The sequence below is a fragment of the Zosterops lateralis genome (assembly GCF_965231275.1).
Source record: "Zosterops lateralis genome assembly, contig: HAP1_HAP1_SCAFFOLD_51, whole genome shotgun sequence".
In the NCBI taxonomy this organism is placed as follows: domain Eukaryota; kingdom Metazoa; phylum Chordata; class Aves; order Passeriformes; family Zosteropidae; genus Zosterops; species Zosterops lateralis.
Window position 1 is genome coordinate 999,973 of NW_028154613.1, and position 24,102 is coordinate 1,024,074.

The 24,102-nt window shown below is 39.0% G+C and overlaps 1 protein-coding gene across 1 annotated transcript in view; it reads right to left on the reverse strand.

Moving 5' to 3' along the window:
• LOC310923382 (F-box only protein 15-like) overlaps window positions 1-23,675 on the reverse strand; it is a gene marked incomplete at its 5' end in the record, with an annotated part of 32,946 nt that extends 9,271 nt beyond the window's left edge. Inside the window, 9 exons of the mRNA XM_083885412.1 lie at window positions 2,897-3,021; window positions 8,407-8,552; window positions 9,695-9,777; window positions 12,059-12,188; window positions 13,981-14,190; window positions 14,441-14,674; window positions 18,206-18,310; window positions 20,212-20,325; window positions 23,656-23,675. Coding sequence (XP_083741538.1) covers window positions 2,897-3,021; window positions 8,407-8,552; window positions 9,695-9,777; window positions 12,059-12,188; window positions 13,981-14,190; window positions 14,441-14,674; window positions 18,206-18,310; window positions 20,212-20,325; window positions 23,656-23,675 — 1,167 coding nt within the window. The remainder of the gene's footprint in view (window positions 1-2,896; window positions 3,022-8,406; window positions 8,553-9,694; window positions 9,778-12,058; window positions 12,189-13,980; window positions 14,191-14,440; window positions 14,675-18,205; window positions 18,311-20,211; window positions 20,326-23,655) is intronic.
• Between the last annotated feature and the right edge of the window lie 427 nt (window positions 23,676-24,102).

Genomic DNA, 24,102 nt, shown 5'->3' on the forward strand with positions numbered 1-24,102 from the left:
TCCCGGGAGCGCACCTGAAGGCTGCTTCCACTAGGAGGCGCGACGACAATGAAAAATCCGTAAAAGGTCCTGACGGACCGGATTCGAGCACGTGGCTCTCAAATTGAGGGCACAGCGTCAGAGCCGTCGCCGTCGAGCTGCCAGTTCTTCGCCCACGCGTGACAGCCCCACGTTGGGCGCCAGCTTGCAGTGGTTCGGCTTTTTCCAATGGGTGCAGTTCCGGCCAGCCCTGCCGCCACTACATCCAGGGGCTCACTTTGCCAGAGGCGTGGGCAAACTCGACCAAGGTGCGGATGGTGCGCAGAATAGAAAGGCGGGACTCTCAGGGGGTGCAACCAAGGGATGCGTAGCCCCAAGGCAGCGCTCCGGAGAGAGACGCTGGCCTCAAGATGGCACGGCTTTTTATTAGGTGGGTTCAGGGGTGGGATTGCGTGGGACCAATTAAAACTCTTTGCCAACATATAATGAGGGATGCAGAACTTTTGAACCAATAAGAAGTAACTTGGGGAGGAGGAATACATGATGAGGGGGTGGGGAAGTTATATAACTTAAAGATTGACAGGTAACCGAAAAGTGGCAAACAACCATTATGGGATGGGGTTACCAGGACAACCAAGATTTTGGCGGGAAGGTTTGAGGGGGGGGGGAAGGAAAGTCTGAGGGAAGGAGAGAAGGAGAGGGAAGGAGAGGCCATCTTAAACAATAGTAATAAATACAAAATTATAAAACACAAATTATAAAACCAAACCGGAGCAGTGAAAACCCAATTGGAATTGAATTTAAGCACCACCACAGGGATGGTGTTGGGTGGTGGGATGGTGAGGTTTCCATGCATTTCCTTCCTGGTTCTAGTCAGGATCAGGTTAATTTTTGCAGCAGCCAGGAGGTAGCATGGCTAACACAGTGACATTGTTCTATACCACCTCATCTCATTTCCAGGAGCAAGGAAAAGGTTTTCTTCTCAGTCAGGCTATTGTGGCATGGTCAGGTTGAGTTCCTCCCTTCACATGCATGTTTGCATGTTAATCACTCGCCTCTCTTGTACCTTCTTATTATTAATTTTGTTGCTGCTACTCTCCATTTTCTTCTCCCATTGCTGTTTCCAGTAAACTGCTCTTATCTCAACCTTGACCTTTACCTTTGTGCCTCCAGTTCTCCCCTCCAGCTCAGCACAGGGCAGAGGAAGGGGAGAGAGCCAGTAGAGAGTGTGATTTGGAGTGGTTACAGTGAGAACATTAAATTGGAGAATACCATTCCTAAGCCATGACAATTTCCAACTATCTGTACTTCAGCAATTAAATTTTTTACTAAAAAACCCAGAAGTGCCAAGAAAGCTTTTGGGTTTTTTGGTTTTCCTTAAGAGTATTAAACAAAATTCAAATAAATTCCAAGTAGTGGAATGTCCTACTTCTGTGGCTGATGTTATTCGGCCTCCACACATTTTAAGAATTTTAGACACTTATGGTAAAGACCACAGTGAATTCAACCCATGGCTATATGCTGACAAATTCTATCTGTCACCCCAAAATGAGGCATTTAAAAAAATTGTATTCTTTATTTTGTCGTAGAAACAAACACTCAATATAATTTATGCCGTATGCACATAGGAGGGAGACTAAAACTGAAAAACTAAAGACTACAGCCACAGCTGTTTCCTCTGTCAGATAACTTCCTAAATTCTTATATACTACTCAGGAGTATTTTCATGGAAAAAAAAAATCCTGCCAAGCAGCTGAATCACAGATTAGACTCGGGTTAAAATCACAGAATGATTTGGGTTAGAAGGGACTTACATAAGTCATCTAATTCCAACTCCCCTGCCTCACCATGCTCATCATGGGCGAAAGAATTTTTTTGCCTTTTTTTGTCAATGTCCAATTTAAATCTACCCTCTTTCAGTTTAAAAATATTGTCCCTTGTTTTGTCAACACATGCCTCAGTAAAAAAGTCTCACCTTATCAAACAATATTTCATTCCACATCTATACATGATTGGCAGAAACAGCAGTTTTATTAATTTTGAGGGTCTTTTCAAAAGAAGTGCCAAATTTGAAATCAAGTGTTGAACTAAGTGATTTTCCAGTAGTGCTTAAACTACATTCATCAGAATTTTTACAACTTCTGAAACATTCACGCCGATAAAGTACATTTAAAAATATGTGCCTTCACCACTATTGCAAAAGGTACAGAAATAATCTGAAGCTTTGTTTGAAGTAACTCTTTCAGGAATTTTATCCAACAGAATGTGTGAGCATTCCTCTAAAAAAATAAAAAGTTAATCCAGCTGACTGATGTACCTGACTGGAGCTAGGTGCTGACTGTGTGGATGTGGTCTGTAGTTTCTCCCTGTGGCCACTGGCATTTTAACATTCCCCAGCAGTTCCTAACTTTCACTGCATACACACCACAGAACTGCAGAGTATTTCCCCAGAGGTTCAAGGCTTATTGCTCACAAACAAACCCCAACCAACCAACCAACCCAAAACAAACAAAAAACCACAAAACAAAACAAAAAAAACCAACCCACCCTCACATCAAACCCAAAAAAAGCCCTCACAAAAAGTACATCTGCAGTATTTTTTCTTTTTTTTTTTTTTGTCCAGCATTTACAAGCAAGGCTGGTCAGCCACAGCATCTTTGCTGAGTGGAAAGCACTGGAGTGATAACACACATTACATGAATGAGTCTAGCATGCAATCCACACACTATGAGAGAAAGCAGAAAATGTTTTTCCTCAAAATTCACTTATTTTTTAAAATATTGGAACACAGGTCTTTGTCTAGTAACAGACACCTTCTATATATCAAAAAATTGTTTTAAAATTAGCATATTTAAGATGCACAAACATAATTCTGTTTTGAGATAAGCATTTCCACAAACAAAAAAATATTTCTGACCTTTACATTGCCTTTAAACACATCTGTTTCCCAGCATATGCCAAGTGTCCCAGTAATAGGAAAGTGCTTCCTATTATCCTTCAAGTTTACAACTCTGAGCCTCAGGTATCCATTTTCAATGTCATCTGAAAATATAAACAATATACAACATTACAGCAGTATAAATCAAATTCAGTCCAAGTACGCTGTAAATGTTCTCCTTTTCATGTCTTTTTCATCTCACTCACCAATAAGAAACCCTGCCATACACCAACAGCTAAATATCAAGCACTTCATAGAGGAATTAAGTTGCAGTTCGAAGTTTGATTCTGTGATCCACAGCAGAAATAGCAGCTAAAAATTCTTTTGTATTTTTTAGCATAAAAATAGGAATGGCACCTAAAGAACTTACACAAGGATGCAAGGAGTAAATTTCATATTCAACACTTCCATCTCTAACTGGAAACTCAACCCAATAAAAAGGGTATACAGGTAACAATTTCTCCTTAGAAAGGATATTGCATCATTTAAATTGACATGCATTATGATTTGATTTGAATCAAGTTTTTAAATTATGAATTTAATTTTTTTTAAAGTAGCTTTCCAAAACTCCTGGTTCTTGGGGTTTTTTTGGCAGAACTACTATGATTTGTGATTTTTTTATTACTACGTATATCCATATTTCTTTGGTATCTCTTCTCTCAGAAGAGATTGACTTTTTTTTTTTTTTTTTTCCTTTGCTATCAGAGGAGGAACCAGGGACTCCAACATTCTAATTATAAGTTTGGGAACATTATAATGAACACAATCTGACTACAAAGAAAAGTGAAAATAAAAGCATCACATGACACAAGCAGATTTCTTGGTAGGACATCCCTTAGACAAGTTTCCTTGAACAAGAGATTCTCTCTCAAAAGAGCAAAACAAAAGCACTAGAGACCTCAGTACAAAAAAGAAAATATCTAGGACTTGCAGGAGACAAATGAGAAGGGCGAGAAGGAATTCCCAGGAATATAATGCCTGTCAGGATCCAGTAGCAGGTCCTGGATGGTAAGGTAACAAGCTAAGGGGCTTGCAGAGGTTTAAGATGGAAGTGACAGAGTGAAAAAGGAAGTGTTTTGCCTGTGATTCTCCTTCGATCAAGCTGAAGTAGCAGCATGAGGCCACAGACAGAAGAAGCAACATCAGAAAGGCTGGCTGTGAGTTAAATGGCTGCATCCAGCAGGCAGTGCCAGCAAAACCTCTGCTTGGTGGCTGCTTGAAGCAGATCGTTAGAGGCAGTGAAGGAGAAAGAAAGCCCACACTTCAACACAGAGGCCAAAAACTTCTCTGAACTGGTGCTGTAGAGCCAAGGCACAAACCAATGCTGGAAAGGCATCACTCACCAGTGGGGAGTCCAGAGAATACTTACTCTGGGGAGGAAGCAGCCCAGCACATGACAGAGAACAACAGCTGCAGGTTTTTCAATACAGACACTGTCTGGAATAGGAGTGTGAATACAGTAACCAACGTGACCATGCCCAGGAAATATTTTGTAGGAAATACTTTGTATGGTTGAAGGAAAATGCAATCGTCCGGACCATGATACCCACTGTCTTTGCAGTGAAGTGCAAAAGAAATCAGTGAGAAAAATGTAAGCAGAATTCGTTTCCAGGACCCAGCTCAAAGTAGAAAAAGGGCATTAACTTGATACCTGTCCAAATGGTTCAGTTCCAAAACCTCAGTAAATCAAATTCAATGACAAAATGTCATTCAAGGTAAAAATATTTTACTTAGTTTACTAACTAACCACTGAAAGACCACACTTAAAGTTGAGTTTTTGAACAAGATTTGAAAACATCAGTCAACAAGCATTTTTTTCTAAGATGACTATTTGGTTATCCACAATTCCAGTCTGAATGGAAGTGGCCATTTCTCTTACTCATTCAAATCAAATGAAGTTTGAATGGATTAAAAATGGATTGAAAAAAGCATTCTGCTAATAAATTAATGAAGCCCAGGACATCACTGCCACTGCATGACATTAATACACCACTGCTAGATAGATCAGCTGGCTAAGGTGTATTATAGTTACTTCTTAACTTTAGCCAGAATGGAAATAGGCAACAGATCAAGAATCTGAAGGCTAATTATTCATGGGCTGGTTAATCCAGTCTTTATATATGGGTTTTTTTAATATAAAAGCTCCATTGCAGTCTTTATATTCCAGAGGAGGGAAAAGTCTGCCTAGAAACAAGCAAGGAACTGCAGGCTAAGTACTGAAGTCTTCCCTTCCTCACCCCAGTCACATAAGAAAATGAAATTAAAGGACAGAACAAGCTATGTTAAACATATGAAGAGAAACACAGAGAAAGCAAATTGGACAGGGCTTTCTTCAGCCTGATCCAGACTTTGTTTCATTGTCCCCTTATAACATCTCTAGTCCTTGGTTTATGCAAGACACGCATAGCAGCAAAGCAGCAGAGTAAGTTATAGGGAACAAATATTTCCAAGTAAAGGTAATAAAGAACATATATCATGTAGACAAACTGCAGGGGAAAGAAACAAATAGACCAATAGTTCCGGAGTACTTATTTTAGCTAAAAGCCAAGGAAGTTTGTTTTGCTAACCAAGCCTTTGTTGCAAATTGTCATTTGATTGGTATTTTCAGAGGAAAAGCTGTGCTTAACACTAATTCTGGTGCCAACAACCAGCCTTAAGACACTGAAATGGTTATTTAAACTTGCAAATCAATCTTCAAGGTCAAGCAAAACATTTCAAAAGCCTGATATGAAATTTTTCAAACAAATCTTAAAAGCTCTCTAAATACACAAAAATCAACTCTCACATTTTGCAAGCACATCACATCAGTTTACATCAACAAGAAATGACATTGAAAAGTCAAAGCTTAAACTACCATGTGGGTACAAAGCTGTGCTTAAAAAGTTGAAAACCTAGGTAAATACACTTCAAAAGTATTTATTAAGAAGCTGGATTCATAGCTTCTGGGAGTCTTCTGGGAGAAAAGCCTGTCATACCTTCCTGAAAACAAGGAAAGTTTTCTAAATATTTTCAATTCAGTTACAAAGTATTTAGCATATTCACCCTACACTATCTGCCAGTGAGACCATATTGCCAATTCTGTTTACATGAAAAGGAGAATAAAACAAAATGCTAAACCCCAGCCCAAACAGTGGCAAACCAGCTAATTACTGTAATGTAAGTATTAATAACAGAAAAAAAAATCTGAAGCCATATACACTCCATCTACTTGGTTCAATGAAGTGTGACATAACTTTTTTAATTTAATATTAAGAATTCTGCAAAAAGAATTGCAAACAGAGTAGCAAAATGAAGCTCAATACTAATAGACACTAACAAAAAGCAGATAAATATTAATATTGAACAAATAAACCAGTTATTCTGCAAAATACAAATGGGCATTCTCTGGTAACCTAGGAAGGCCTAGAGCTCCCTAACGAAAACCAATAAATAAGTAAAAGAACAGTATAATAGCTGACAACTGATCTGTGCCTCAAGTTGTAGAAATTGCCATGGGCATGTCTATAATTTAAAATAAAACTGGACTCAGTAGAGAATTTTCAAAAATAGCAAGACAAGAACATTGCAGACTTCCATGCTTCAGAGTCCTCCCAGAGGAAGGGACAAAGAATATTATTAGAAGGGAGCCTAAAACCAAAACACAAACCAGCAAACACAACCAGTCTGGACAAACCTGGCCACCACATTCAGCAACACCATGTTCACCAAAATGAGAAAAATGAACAACAACTTAGAATGAAAAATGTGAGAGCAGACAACCATATGCTGCATCACTACACCATTTCAGGAGGAAGTCAAGCATTTTCCACAAGGAATTATTGTGTGAGCACATGGAAGGGACAAGTTGACAAATGAGCTTATTGTCTGCAGAACCATGGCTTCAGCTGCCTGATGTCCTGTGAGACCAGAATCTGGTGGCTGTCACACTGCTGAAGGTCACAAAACCAGTAATTCAGAAAACACTCGTGAGCATAAAACAGATTCTGTAACTTGCAAAGTGAGATGGCATCACAACTGTAGCTCAGGGACATTTCCTAAAATTTGCATAAAGATCAGCTTATCAGCTTAATCTTTTGTGGAAGTAGCTTCTAAGCAGCAAGAAAGTGGTATCAAGAAAGGAAGTATGCCACATAATACTTTTTCTTGTGCAACTGTATTGCTAGGAGCATAACATTTTCATTTTAGAAAACAAAATATGACATTCAGCTAAACCAGAACAACCAACACAATTCCAAAAACTCAATCCTCTTGCCAATTTTGAGACGTTTTGGGGTTTTTTCTGATAATATAAAGAGGATTCTTGTACTACACAACACTTCAGGTAAGATTTCTTGCTACATGCGTAGACTTTCACTGAAGTTTTAGCCGTAGAATTATTCATTTAGTTTAAGCTTGCAACTTTTCTGGAATCTGAAAAATGTATTTCAGGTATATTTCAGGTTCAAGGACTACTACACTCCACACTGCACAAGGCTGCCATCTAAATGACAGCTCTTGGAATCACCAAACACCAACGAGAAAAACCAAACCAAATCACGGGGAAATTCTGTAGCCCGGTAAAAGCGCTCACGTCTGACAACAGTGCCCTCTACTGACCGAAAAACAACATGTTCTGCAATCCGCACTGCTCAGGAGTGTGGATAAAAAAAATTACTGCCGATACAAAAAAAAATTATTTGGGAGCAATAATTAATTTACAGTACTTAATTCTAAATTAAATTCATGACAATGTCTAATTTTAATATTTTAATCTGTCTCTGCTTACAGAAAGACAGCTATGTAGCTGTAGGAATTTATGCTGAAGTTATGTCAAAAGAGAGATCACACATGTATTTTTCAAAACCTCAGTACAATTATGAATTTGGGCTGTATGAGAATAACAGGGATGGTCAATCACGTCTCATGGAAAGAAGTGCTGAAAACAGAATGAAGCAGCAGTTAAAAAAAATGACTGAAATTGTTTACCACACAATGACGAGATGCCAGAACAGGCAACCTCAAGCTCACCAAAAAAAAAACTATAGATCTTAAAGTTCACAGTAACTTCTACAAATTTATCTATATTTTCAATCTGTCTGTGCATCCAAAGTATACTCAAGGAGAATTCTACAGAAATAAGCTTCCAAATTGTACGAGGACAAACTGTCTCTCCTTTATAAAATACAACTGAAAGAAACATCAGCCTGCACCAAGAGCTATGCCACCGCATTATTAATGCAGCAGAGAACTAAAAGAAAAGACCCTGACAATCTGAAGAATTCAGTCCCAGGCCTGACACTATAAAAATGTAACAATGGGCAGACTTCTTACAGAGCAGCCTTAGGATGCCACACAAAGCACCATGCAGATATAAAGAAACCACACAACTAACAGACATCTTACTCTTAAAATTCCATTTCAGTTTCACCCCTTAAAAGAGAGAAACTGGATACAAGAAGGAAAGACAGGGATCATTTCTAAAACAAACATTATTGTTCTGTCAACTTTACGTTTTCTGCAGAAGAGGCGCTTGAATGATCCACACAGGTACATGCAGGTTCTGCCCTGAAGGTCAAGATGCAGGTTGTACTCATGCAGTCCATACTCTGAGTCAATATCATCCAGTAAAGGTTGATTAGGTGGAGGAGTATATTGACTTGAAAAAAAGAAAAATAATAGAATTTAGCAAGGGGGAACATGACTTAATAGAGATGTAACATACAGCCCTACACTGAGACTGTCATCTTAAGACAGTTTTGAAATCAAACATCTCTAGTTCATCACACTTCTTTTAAACTAATACAGTGTCTAAAACTGCTGATCAGCTGTTCAGCCCAGCCAAAGGGAGAAAATATGGCAGTCAACTTTAAAAGGTACATCTGTTAAACTTCAAAACACGGATTTGTCTTCAACAAAGAAAAAAGCATCAGCTTAACTACAAATCTAAAAGCCCACTAGCTCTAGAGACTTCTCTGAAATAGCAAATATTGAAATTATTTTGCCTGTGCCTAACTAAATAACTACTGCACATAAATGACCTGAAGTGACCACATGCCAGAGGCAACTGAGCAACTTCTACACAGGATCCAATCTGGTACTAAGAGAGAAGGTGTTAAATCTTACATTCTGTGAGAGAAGAGCCACACTGAGTTATAGTGGGCATTTAAGACTACTGGTAGATACAAAAGTATCTGACTAGAAAGCGGAGTGGCAAATAAATTCCCCAAATACTGTTCTAAAGCTAAAAAAAAAAAAAAATTGTATTTTTAAACAGTTTATAATGTATAAACAGGTATTACATTATACACTGCAATATACACATATACAAACACTTAATAGGAAACCCTGCTACTCTCTGAATAGGACTAAAAGATAATTGCAAGCACCTCACCAGTTTACCAGAATTTTTCTCCCCTCTTACACAGCCAAAGATTACTTCTCTACTTCCTGAAATGTCTCCCTCTTTTCTATCACTGTTTCAGATAGGAAGAGGAAATAAAAAGACTGCTTATGAAAAGGGAGAAAGTATGGGCAGTGTATTTCTAACTTTCTCAATACAGCCAGTACTAGTACACTTTTTTAACTAAATTATCTCCACAATAGCATAATGATGGCAATATTTTAGTATGAAAATGCTTCTACATTTTTGTATTTACTGTAACTGTTGTTTATATTACACAAGAATAGTTAATTACTGCCTAAACATAAGCATCTTACCAGCAGGCAATTTTAATTGTAAAACTCAAAGCTTTATTCAAAAGGTTATCTTTACTTCCCACAAAGGAAAACCAAACTTACACAGTAGCAGAACCCAAAATGCTTCTCTCAAGAAGTTGATTATAATGAAGATTCGCCATAACAAAAGCAATTTCATTTTTCTCCTGAAAAGTTAATTAAAGTATATGTATTTTTATCTGGAAATTCTTTTTTTCACAAGGTCTTTCTGAGCATTAAAATTCATAGAGAAATGCTGCCGCTTATTACTCTGCCAGTTACTGTAATAATGTTAGTAATGGCTTGCTTTAATACTTGGACTCCTAAAACCTTTACTGTTTTTTCACAAGAGTACAGAATATATATAAAAGATTACAGAATTTCTGTATTACAGGGAAAGAGAGGGAAACTACCTATGTCTAGGCAAAAATTATGAGAGCTCCAAGAATTGCCCCTAGCTTCTAATAACCACTTTTAAAAAGATACCTAAACAAAATCAAACTGCACTTACTCCCAACTGCTGAAACATCAAGATTATTTTCCCATGTAAAGAACTATTTCCAAAGAGGGCTAACATCAGTGAGGAATACAGAATTATTCAATAGAAACTGTGAATTTCAAAGTAAAAAACATGTCTTCACCAGACTATTTAGTCCTAGGAAAACATTAAAAACATAACCTTCTACAGATGTCTATACAGAGAAAACATCAATGCGAAAACTAGAGACAGAGGTATATATTTACTTCAAGAACACAATACTAGGATATCAAGTTTTTTTTTTCTTTAAATGCATTTTTTAAAATCCTGCATTTCCAAACACAGAAGTCAATAGGAAAATAATTCCCTGCCAGAAGTCTATTACTCTCCTGAAATGTGGGCAACTACTGTTTTCATCTCTCTGGGTTACCAGAAAATGACATCCTCTATTCAAACTTTTGGCTTTTTAACTGCTCCTGTATTTTCAAAGTGCAAAATTACAGCTATAAAAGATTTAACTAGGGAGATCTATCAATCTCATAATTTCTCAGTCTTTCTCTGTCCAAATACCAGAAGGCCCACGTAACCTGCCCTTGGTTTCTGTTATGCAGATATGTGCAAAAAACAAGACGTGTGGCATTTACAATTATTACACCCACTGACACTTAACTACCTCATATTACTCTGCCTACACAGAGAATAAGAACTGCTGTTCAGAAAAGCAAGCAGGGAAAATATACTGGAGTGAGGCACTCGATTCTTAACAATGATGTGAAACTTGGTTATGACTGAACCATTTCCAGGTGCTGAAAGATCTCTCTTTCTGAGCATGGATGGGGCCAATGCATGAGCAAGACCAGAGAGCCAACAATACAGGGGCACCCATCTACAAAACGTCTGAAGATAAGAGAGAAATGGCTGTTCACTTAGCAGAGATTTTCACAGACTGAAACAACCAATAATGGGTTTATGCCAGTCAGGTTTTCAAGTTTTCCAGGAAATGGATTTTCACTCTTACCTTTAAGTAGGAGTGAAAGAAATAGTCCTTCTGCACTTTTAAACATTGCCTCTGGCGATTGTGTACATTTGAGGCAGCATGTTTGCAGCTGGAGATTAGACACAACTTTGAGGAACTGCTCACAGCCTCCCTTAGGAAAGTTCCAAATAACCTAAGTCTACATCAAGAGCATGGCTGAGGGGAGGAAAAAAGGGCTACCACCTCTCAATTCAGACCAAGAGCAGAACACCTGAAACAGGCCTCCATAGCACCCAGACCTACATAGCCACAGGCAGACACAGAGGTGCCAGTGCATCCCATGCAAAGATGCAGATTCCTTCTGAAGTCGACTTCAGATGTTCGGCACTGCCCTCTAAAGACATTCACGTCTACACTTACCCTACAGAGGCTAACTGCTTAACCTAGACTCTTAATACCAAGAATTTAATACCTCCAAAAGGGCACCATTTACAGCATTCCTGCTGCTGGAGCAGGATACAGCTACCTGGTGATGTAGATTAAAATTAAGTTGCTATGTGGGAACTCATCACTTTGAGTGGCATGGGCAGGTAATGGCACGAATCAGAGGAAGAAGCACTTCTTTTCTCAAACCATTCCATTTAAAATTATTCTAGCATATCAAACTTGGGCATGTGAAGACTGTAAAATAAATAAAATTGAACACAGCATCTAATATGGAATGATAGATAACTGATCTCTTAATTAGAAGTGGATTTTTAAAAAAAGTATATATACTCCTGTGACAGCTCTTCAGGATACAATAAATCTTCCACTTACTGTCCCTACATGTGTTTTGTGGTTACTAGTTTAGACAAGATCTTTCAAAATCCAAAGGGGAAAAAAAAGGAAGATTAAAAAAAAAAAGCCCTCCTCAAACCCAAACTACAAGCCAATTTTTTTTTTTTTTTTCATTCAAATCATAATAAAATACAGAAACAAAATGTTATCTTACCTTCCAAATTCCTACTAACAGTCCTGGACTCAGACTGAAGAGCTGGACAAGCTCATCAGCACCAACTGCGACACTACTTTCAGTCAGGTTGCCAAGAGGGTATTCAGCAATCAAGGAAAATCGACGAGGTCTTTGAAAAGAACATACAGAATGAAGTAAAAAGGCTGTGTCTCCTTATTCATGTAAAAGTTCAGTTTAATTTCATTTTTAACTGTAAAGTCTGACCAGCAGCACATGATGAAAATGGTTTTGAAAGCATTTGCCATGCAGAATCATAAACCATACATTTGAACAACCACAGTGTACTAGCAGGATCTCAACCCCTAACAAGAAAAGAAATAAAAACCACTATGATCTTCTAAAACATGCTTAAAAAAAGAACTTACGTACTTGCCCAATTTTTCAAGATACAGAATTACTTTATAACTTGTTTTTCATACTCTATTGATACTAGATGAAATCACTGAGAAGCAAAATTCAAAGGAAAGTATCAAACTGTACATATAATAAATTAAAAGTATGTGCTACAGGAAGCTTTCCTTTTTTAGATTTTTTTTCTATATTTTACCTATAATTAAAGCCATTAGCTCCAAAAAAGTCTTAAATATAAGTTCATGAACACTCTTATTAACTAATGATGCATTTTAAAAAAGGGCAGTAAGTAAGAGTTTGCATTACCTACTCAGAATGAAGAAGTCTTCCTCAAATCCTTTTCAGACTCAGGCTCTTACTATATTCAAAACAGTTCCTAGACTTCCACATAGTATCACTGTAATACCACCTACAATCAAACACTGAACACTGTCTGGGATGGGGCATCCACAACCTCCCTGGACAACCCATTCCAGTGTCACACCACCCTTACAGTAAAACATTTCTTCTTGATCAACATCAACCTTTTCCATCTTTAAGTCAATCAGGCCTGTCCCTGCACTACTGCCTTATAGTCTAAACAATGACATACTGAAATTGGTGAAACCACTGACTTCATCTCTAGTCACAATTTCTAAAACTTGTAACTCTGTGAAATAAACACATCAACTGCCTGCAAGCTTTTTTATTTTCTACATATGAATCATCATCTCGGTAAAACAACTACATTTCCCACATAATTTGACTGCAAGACTTGTTCAGTTAACTTTATACAAAAGGCTTCTCTTGATTTATTTGTTTTATAAGTATATACTCTGCTTATGGTTGAAGAACCAGATGTTTTGTAGGTGACCAATTCCCTCTTTTCAGAGCTCTATGGCCAGGGGCTTTGTGTAAGAAGCAGGCAGCTGACTCTGTACCTACTATACACACAGGCCCAGATGTGGGCAAAACTCCTTGACAGCAACCAAATACCTCAAATAAACACTTTTCATTTATTTTTTAGAATATAATGACAAAAACCACTGTACACATGTAAATTAAAAAACAAGGGACATGCTGTGGACTGTGTGACTTCATATGCATGTACTGAAGACTGCACACATAGTTAAACATCAAGTTCCCTAAATTCATATACACACCTACCAGACAGAAAATAAATTTTAACAACATAGAATACCTGACTGTAGCCACATAAATACTGATTAACTCTTCCAAGCTAAATTTCTCACAATAAAGTCTTCTAGATTTACATTTTTCTTTCATGCTCTAGGGCTTAGATTCAGCTTTCCAAGTCAGGACCTATCAGCCTGCATATCACATGCCAATTAACCTATGAATTAATGCCATAGCTTGCTGGATTATACTATTTCTACTATTCCTCTCTAAAAAGCTCTACCAAAGAGAAGAACATAGAAAGAACTACTGCGGGGAGGCTTTCAAATGAAGGGTTAACTTATTGAATCAAACAAATGTCAGATAGGTCCTACAGACATATTATCAATCAGTTACACCCAAAAAATCCTCAAAAATCCTATATTAAAACTCACCCATTCTTGCTGGGAGGTCTGTTTTGGTCAGGAAGCAATGGTGTAACTCCAAACAGTTTTAGGGTTGACAGGATGTCCAAGCATGGCCAGTCTGTACCATACCAAAGTATGGTAACAGATGTGTCCTTAAATGATAGTTTTGGATTCTCTACTACATGTTCTTTTCCATTTTTGTCCTTTAGAACAATTATCCAACTCAAGCCAGAGACTCTGTTATTTAGGAATTGAGAGGGGAGAGGAGTGTTTAAAAACAAATTCTCAAAGTGATAAAATTTAAACTATGCTTTCAACAGAATTTTTACATTTCTACTAACTGCGACTCAGTTTCAGTCATTTATAGATTATCATTGCATCATTCCATTATGATATACATTTTATAGCTCTAATTCTATACTACTCCAAGCCATTAATGTTTTGTACATTGTTCTGAAGTAAATCTTTGTGACAAGGCATTGCTTACTTCATAGCTTCTTTGTTTTTACATGGAAGACCTGTGTAAGGATCTAGAAATTTAACGAGTCGCATTACTCTAGTCTTGAAGGCACACGTTTGTTTGAAGATGTATTCTTTCTTCCAGTACCCAGGCTTTTTATCATGTAGAGCAGCACGGCCCAAAGAAACAGCTTCTGTTTGTTTAGACTTCATTTTCCATTTTGGTTGCAAATAATTGGAATAAAGTTTCAGCCAAATTCCACTGAAAATAAAAATAGAATAAAGAGGAGTAAATTTCAAGAATAGTCACTTCATTTTTACATGCACATCTCAGCTACCACTGAGCACAGTGTTAGCAAAAAACCAGTCTTGTCTGTCTTCTCAAAAATATGGGATCCAGGATGAAGCTCTGTGACAGCACAGTCAGTCAGCAAGTAAGTGAAAACTGATAAAGGTTAAGCAGAAATTTTTGAAAATTCCACCCTAAAACAAAGATGTGTCCTCCTCATAGAAAATCAGCTAGTGGAAAAAGTGGTTTAATATCTCCTATTCAAGAAAGACCATCTGTAGACTTCAAGTTTCTCAGTTCAGCTGAGGAGGACAATTAGAATCACCTTTGTTTGGTGGTACTAATGTAATTTCAATCCTTTCTGCACTCTCTTTGGAAAAGCCCAGAGAAGACATGACTTTCTGAAGTCAAAGAAATATGTGACTGTAATGATGGGTTCATCTCTTTCATGCCAGGAAAACTATTAGTTCACATTTCAGCCCCTCACACCCCAGTATCTCTAGCACACCCCAGTATCTCTAGGACAATTCACAGAACATTGAGTCCAGGAACCTACAAAAATTCAATCAATAATCTGTGAATATAGGTTGCCAATAAGTTTTCTAATTTTGAAATGCTAGACACACAGTGTACATAACTGCACTGAAGAAAATTACTAGTGAGGGCAACAAATAGTTGAGACATTTTCTACCATTTATCAGCAAGGCTACCAGTTCTCACTTATCCTCAGGCAAACTTACACTAGCATGTATGGTATGGCATCTTCCCTTCTCCTTAAAGTATTCAAGGACTAGATCCATCCCACACTGCCTCCTACCCATCAAAAGCATTCTCAATTCATTAGCTACTGAGAATAACTCCCCACATATTGAGAGCCAGCTCTGGTTATTGATGCAAGCAGACCCAGGAATTTCGCAAAAACCTTCCAGCCTGCTGCTCTGCAGATATAGACAGAATTCCCCACTGCCATTTTTTAAGACAAAAGTGTCTAAAACACACAGACCAATAAGTTACCATAACTGGTAAAGGTGGGTTCACAGTCAACATGAGTTTTCAACCTTCCATTCACCAAAAGCAGAGTGGGAAGGGTAACATAAAGAACAATCCCCATAACTGAAACAAAGTTTTAAAATCCTTCTACTTTAAGACCATAAAGGGTAGCCAAGTTACCAGACAGTATAAAAACATTTCTGATGGAGGGGGAAAGTTCTTTTTTTAACTCCAAAGCAGTTTAGAACTGTCCAGTCATGAAAAAAGGAGAGATGTCCTTAACATAACATCACATGGGGAATTTGAGCTGTGTATCATCCAATTGGTCTTCACCAGCCTAAAACACCCAGTAAAATAACCTCCTATAAAACTTTCCTGATAACTAGAAACTCCTTCCCAAAAAAAGATATCCTTTGATGGAGAGAGATACTCTGCATCTTACTGTATGATGCTGAAAAGACAGGGCTTAGTACTAGGCATTTCCTGCATTTTGAAGTTGCAGGCTCAGGCAATTTAGTTGACTGAAGATAGACTAAGGACAAATACCTACCATGTTCATCCTCACTCTCAGAAACATATTGCATCTTCCTTTCCCAAAACAGTGTTGGGCAAGCAAAGAAATTAGTTCAAGAAACTCAAAAATTCAGCTAGGGCAGGGAGACAGAGAAGAAGATGAAGGAGGACTTGGAATCACAAGTGTTTAGGAAGGTATCACTTCCCCTTCATCCTCAACTTCTGAAGAAGTCAGGGCAGATAAATCAAAAAGGCATCCAACAGGGAAGCACAAGTTTGCCTCTTTCACAGCAGAATACATGCCCTGCCCTTCTTGCCTCAAATTGTTAATACTCATCTCAAGGTCTCTTACTGAACATGACTACAACAAACCAAACAAATCTTCTACTGCTAACTCAGATGCCAGAATCAGACACATCATCATCAGTCATCACTTGACCACAGTGGCAAAGACTTTGCCCTGTGCTCTCACTTCCTCTCACACAAGCACGTTCTGCTGGTGATCAGAATCCTCAGGCCTTCACAGGCAGACCGTACCCATGAACTTCCCACACTGCATGGTAGGAAGGCTGGAATATCCCATGCTGTGACAAGGAGGGTACAGAAAGGGAGGGTCATAAACATTTCCTTGTCCTCAATAGTTACACTGGAGAGACATCAGTGCCAAGAACTGTTCAAGTGAACAGCCCAAAGACAAATCACTGCATTAGGCAGCACAGACATAGCACAATGAAAGACTGATGGTCCTGTTGCAACAAGGACAGCTCCCTGTACATCCAGGACACCAGAAATATCCTAAAAACCACAGTCAGATTTGTCACAGAAATATGCAGTGACTCCCATTAAAACTTCTGTTCATTCACTGCAAGATTCAGGGTCTTGAGAAGGTCCAGGAAAATCCATCAGGAAGAAATTACCTGGTCCCCCCTGAACCAGTCAGGCTCCTAGATAAGGGAAACTAACTCTTTCCAAAGTCTCATTTGTGCACGCACACTAATCTCTATTGAGATTAGAAAATGGAAACAGACATTGTCGAGATGGAGACAGATGAATCATCTTCCCCTGGACAGCCACAGTGATTTTATCCTGCTTCACCATCCTGAAGTGGAAAACACATACCAAGATTGGTAATTTGTGTCAACTATGCAATTTTTATCTACCCTCAAAACCTAAATCTGGATTACAGATCTTCCCTTTAAACTCATCAGTTCTAAAGGTATTAATGCCAAGGTAAACCAACTAATTCACCACACAATTTTTAGTAAATAAGGGAGAAATAGATTCATACCTGGTACAGCAACTTCCTATAGAGGAAGACATTTTCTCATTCAAACAACACTAATGCAGTAGAATCCTACAAAGAAAAGGATGCCCAGATCCTAGTTATCACACACCAACCCAAGTCTCTCCTCTTTACCCTTTCACAAAATTATCATGATATTGGTTGGAGCAATTTATGAACTCTGTATAAGCAATCCTTATTAAAAAACGTGTCGGTATTTATCTTTGTCTCTTTTGTTCTCATTTAGACGTCACCAAAGATTCACAAACAGAGCAACAGATAAAAACCACTAGTGGATCATTTGATTGAATCAATTCCTCTTCAAAAATCTAATGAAAGAATAAAGTATGCAGGACTTCAAAATTGTCAAAGCTACAATTCCATAAAGCTACTGGCAACACACCATTAAGGATCACCTGAACCGAAAAGTTTCTGCAGGTCCATGTGAATACAAATAAATATATAGAAATTTTAAAATTAAAAAAGTGCTAACACCAACATTTCAAAGCACTGGATTTAGTTTTTGCCTCATAACCCCCAATAAACAACAGGCCCTGCACAGCTAGAATTGCATGCAACATGTACTGTACGCTGTGCAGGGCAATTTCAGCAGAGTAACTGCCCAGAGGTGCTCTGGCATCAGAGAAACTGAACTGGAAAGACTCATAATTCAGGTAAACACAACTAGGGCACAAACTGAGACCTTCTCTCTTCCTTACTTGTCATTGGCCAACTCATAGAAGCGTCTATTCACACAACCAAGAGACAGTAGGGACACAGCATCTAAATAGGAAAATATCTTCAGCAGCATTTCTGATGGCATGCTAGAAAAGAAGAGAAAGAGGAATTCTGTTAGACTTGCCTGCAAACTCCAGAAATTACAATGGCAGAGAATTTTAATTTCAAACCAGACAAAAACAGAAGAGGTGGAAAGCAGCAGGTTGTAAACAGATGAAACAAAAAATCACCTAAAGAGTTAAATTGTGGAGTTTGGGCTGTAACTTCACTCTTTGGTATGTGGCATTTGCCTAAAATAATTCATCACAACTTATTCCAGTGGCACAGCACGATTACACAAAAAGTTGTAAGTTTGAGGTTTTATTAGACTTTGTTAACTTTAACTATGTTTGATATGAAACTATCTCATTTAGCTTCAGTTCCTTACTGCTTGTACCATGATTTTAACCACAATTCCACAATCACCAGCATTTGCAAAACTGCAGATACATTCACTCTCCCTTTTGACTGCCGCGTCTGGCCTGAGAACGCACCAGGACAGAAATGTCCTAGTCTAACAGCAAGATCATGCTCTACCTCATCATCATCTCCAAACTGTACGTGCTCAGGAGTCTTGTGCAGTTTTCATTTATGTCAGCAGAAAGATGTGAACTTCAAAGTAAGAGCCAAGTGATATCCTGAAAATGCCAATGTCTCTGCATCTGGAAGGCTGCCTGAAATGCAGGAGCCAGTCTAGGCATGACAAGCAGAACATACCCTGGGATTGAGCCAAAGTGATTTTTGCATTAGCAGACATGAACCTCATACAATTTGAGCAGTAGCTCATAGCTGCAGAGTTTAAAATACACGCATTTTATACTCTTAATTTTTTTGAGCATTGAGTATGGCCACATCAAAATCACTGCTGAAAATAAAAGGTGCTGTGAAAGTCAACACCCCATCTGTGCCTCTTGTCCTTTTACTACGGGGTTATTTGCAACACTTGTTGATTTATGACACTGTTTCAGAAGCAGAGAGCTTTAAAGGGTAGCACAACAATGCCAATACCTCAATGTTTGTATTAAACTCACAATCTTAGTTACATTGACATAGAAATAACATGCAAAAACTTGCACTGTTATTATGTGAAATAACTCATAAACTCTAAGTCCAAAGCAATTAGTGCACTCATTCCAGAGACAATTTAGAAGTGATACCTTAAAAAGCTGCAAATTAGCTAAAATAATATACTTGATCCAGAATTTTCAACAGCAGTTTTTACAGCTGTATTCTTTCTCCTTTGAAGGAAGCTGATTTTTTTTTCTTTTTTCTCTCACTATCACACCAGTCAGACAGCATAGAGGTGCTGAACTGGCCATCCAATGCAAAACAGAGAAATCACTACACAGTAGTGATCAAATGTATAAAACTAATTGCTTTTTCAGGTAACATAGTCTTAGAATATTTTTTGTAAAAATGTAACTGATTTTCAAAAAGAAAACAACTCATAATTATATTGAAACTACTCTTTCACTGCCAAACAGCAAGAGAAACATTTACCTTGCAGTAAATATGCAGCAGCCAGTAATTCCTCCCTCCTTTTATCCCAATCCACCATTCTCAGCCTCTCCATACACTAAGATACACTTGATGACAACCAATAACCAAGAGAAACACATGAAGTTTAATTCCAATCTGGCTTTTATTGAAGTAATAAAATAACAATTTTTATTCTCAAGGAACAACACTGCCCATGACTTCCAAAGAAGTTGCTGAAGGCTTCACATGGCTTGGAAAACCTACATAATCCTTATGAACCTAGCAAATAACACAAAGGAGAACCATGCCAGAAAACATTAGAAGGTGAACACAGGATCCCAAAGTAGGCCAGGAAAGAAAATCTTTTCAACTCAGAATATTTGACATAGAAATCTCCAAGATATGAATACAATTACTGCAAGCAGTCAAAAGGCAGTTTACAGGGTGACTTACTCACAGACATACTCACCTCTCAAAGCTCATGTTTCGTTTCAGTTTTCTGGGAGGTGTCAAATACAGACTTTCAATGCCAGCATTTACACTTTCAGAACATTCCCCAGGCCTGGCAGCAAAGGTCCTTAACCTACTTGTAAGAAGGAAAAGCTGTTAACACATATTCACAAAATGAAGAAATACGCATATTGCGCACACCTAGACACAACACTTCAACCAAGGCAGGATGCAGGGAATACACCACGTGGCAATCATTATGATTTGAACAATTACACCCAAGTTAAAATACCTGGCATCAGGAAGATTCAGATTTAAACTCACAGCTGTCAACCCTGTGATTGATCTCTCACAGCAGGCAAAGGCAATAATAGTGTTGCTGCTCCCCCAAATCAGTTTGAATCTGGTAGAGGTTTATTACCCTTAGACAGCTGCACCCCTGTGGCCACTACAGCCAAGCTCCACTGAGGCCCCTGCAGCAAGTCAAACTCACTGATTATTCTTCTGTTTCACAACATTACTCCAGAGACATTTTTGAGCCACTCAACTTTGCTAAGCGATTAAAAGATACCAGATAAAAACAATACGTTGAAACTTCCTCAGAAACTGCTGAGGTTCAAAAAGAATTTGTATCCTTTCAAGCATAAACAAAAAGAAAGGAGATTTAACCCATGAAACAGAGAGCAGCTAACAAGGTCTAAGGGATGTCTAGGTGTTAGACAGACAAATTACTTGTCGGTAGAATTGCTTTAGTAAGGTTTATGGTTTGACACGCTTCAAAGATTTCAGATGTAGTGAGAGGTTAACAAAGCTTGGGAAGAAGGATGACCACTGAGAGTGGACACAAAGAATGCAGAATTTACAGGCCAGAGGGATACCTGGAACAACTCCCAAGATAAGGAAGAAACTATTAAAGCCAACTCAGCAATTGTGCTGAAATCAGCTACAGCTTCCAGAAATGTGAGACTGCCACCACTGACTCAAAAAAGAGAAAGACTGAGCATGCAAACTAATCAGCATGAGAAGCAAGAGAATTGTTAACCAACAGAAGATAGAAAATTAATTAATAAGAGAATTATGTAGCTTGTAGCCAAGGAACTAATTCCTTCCTTTGCTAAATGCCACCCAGCACTGTGCAGAACTGTAAATACATCAAATAACTCCATGTCTGGATTGGTCTCTTGCACACCATGGTGAAAGAACCTGCTCTGGCAACATTTCCACATCACAGTTGGGATAGAAAAGGAAGAAACGTTGCATATTTCTAACACAAATTCTTACAATCCAACTGCTCACAGATTTTCCCAAGTTTTCTGATAGAAAGGTCTTTGTCAGCTGTAATTGCAAACAAATCCTATCATTAATCCACAGAGAAAGATGGGGACAGAGTTTCAATCTTAAACCAAATCCTTACACTTCATACCCTCGGATGCCACTGAACAAGCAGAGCTCCCCATTCACTGCATTACTGACGCTTTAAATTGCCAGCAGATTTCCAACACCTGGTCAAACCAGCTCGGGGTTTCTAGGCAACCAAACCATATGGAGGGGAAATAGCTAATTTTGAAGTATATGGTTATCATATACATTTAATAAGTTCTTGATTTAAGATTGATTTATGCTTAAAGAAAAAAAAATCAAAATAAATTAACAGCGCTGGCCTACATTGTCAACTGTGCTATGTAAAACAAAACAAAAATATCCAAGACACTTTACTAAGAATTGTTACAAGCTTAACAAAAAGACATGCACATTTGAGCTTGGGTGCTAACCAACTACATTAACAACTACAAAAAAGTAGTCTTGTAATAAATACAATCTGGAGATCAAACAAAGGGTTTTACTAATGTATCATTATCAAAAACACTTAGATGATGAGGCCCTAAACACTTAGATGATGAAGCAGTAACAAACTGCTGTTAAAGGGATTTAGAGACACAAGTTGTGTTCAACAGCAGCAGAGCCATCACTTCTGTATGTTCCAGGGCAGCACATCCCAGGCTATTCTGCCCTGAATCCATGCTGAAAGCAGAGAGTTTGGGCATACTCTCTAGGGACGCAATTTCACAAACTCCAGGCACAGAAATAATTCAGATACGAAGCTGGATTCTGGATTTTAAAATAAGCTACCTTGGACAAGCATAAACTGCACAGACTGTCCTTCTTGCTCATTTTAACCACTAACCTCTCCCTTCTTCACTCCAGGGAGAAATATCTGAGGGAAGAAACATTTTGCCCGTGGGTGCCTTGAAAACTTTAATGTAATAGCTATTGTTTTTGTAAGCTTCAATTTTAAAAAAAATCTGCTGAACTTTTGTATTCGCCAAAACAAAAATATTCTCAAGGTGTGAAGAAACAAACAGCAACCGAATCCATAAATTACTTTTCAAGTACTGCGTGTGCTAAGATTTTAAATTAGCATTAACAAAATGCTTTTAGGTTGCATTGACACAGTTTGGGCAGATTAGCCTAAGATGAAAGTCAATGACAGCTGTTACACCCCCTCTTTAGAGACTTCTAGAACTGAGATGATCTTACTCAAGAGGCACAACTTCAATTGCTTTTTCATTAGCTTTCAACCTGTGGGGCTCACTTTTCCAGTATTTTCATTTTCATACCCTATAATACTTGCAATGTGCCTTGGTTTTTTGATGGTCAGCAAACAATTGTCTTCTGAGAAACATTTCAAATGATGTACACAAAGTTTTAAGTAGTGAAAAAACGTGTCTCCTCCACCTCTGTAAGCGTATGCAGGGAAAAAGAAAAATTACAATGATGTTTTGGCATGGGTTGGTTGTGGGTTTTTTTTTTTTTCCTTCAGCTGTCTATTTCAATTTAATTTTTAAAGGGTGGATATTACCCCAATCCATTAGCAGGTTGAAAAAAGGCAAAAAAACCCACCCAAAAAACAGCAGGGGGAATGAAACTGCTATGAAACCTAAGGCTGTAGAAATGGGTTAGCAGAAAAATCTGTTTTCTCAACTTTGCCTCTAAGACTGATGCTTTAAAATTTTGAAAGCCTACCCTGTACTGTAAGAATTACGGTAATCACACCTTCCACAGCGAAACCCTCCTATTTATCACAAAACCCAAACCACCCTGGACGTATAAAGCAGCCACTAAACTAACTTTGTGGGTACCCATTACAGCATCTCCTCCAAGCTGAAGGACACAGAAGTTTAGGCTCCCCAGGCAGGAAAAAAAGTGTTAACCCCAGGCCTCTGTGCACCTGGCAACACCAGCGTTCTCCACTGCAAGGCGTCCACTGGGCCAGGAGAGGAGAGTACCATGCCCACAGCCCTCGCCGCGAAGACTCGAGAGCTGGAAACCAGAGCCGTGCAACACGTGAAATAAGTTTTTCAGAGGAGCAATGGGAGCTGAGGGAAAACAATTAAACCCCCCTCCCCGTTAAAGGTGAAGAAGGCCGAGCGGGCGGCCCCGGGCCGGCAGAGCCCACGGTTACCTGCCCCGGCCCGTCGCCATGGCCGCTCCAGCACGGGACAGCGCCGGCCTCGCACCGCCCGCGGGGAGGGCAGGGAAGGAACAAGGGCAGCCACCCCCCGGGGCACGCCCTGGGGCGGGGTGGGCCGGAACGGCGGCGCCCGGAGCGCTGGCTGAGGGCGGGCGGGGCCGAGGCGGGGCCGAGCGGGGCCGGGAGCGCTGGCTGAGGGCGGGCGGGGCTGGAGCGGGGCCGGGCGGGCATGGGGGAGGCGGTAACGGGGACGGCGGAGGTGCCTGAGCCTCGCCCCGGCTCCACGGCGAGCTCCGAGCTCTCGGGCACTGTGGGCTCGGGTCTCAGAATCACATAATTAATTAGGCTGGAAAATACCTCTGAGATTACTTTACAATTTATGACCAAACACCACCACGGCAGTTAGACCACAGCACTAAGTGCAGATTCCAGTCTTTC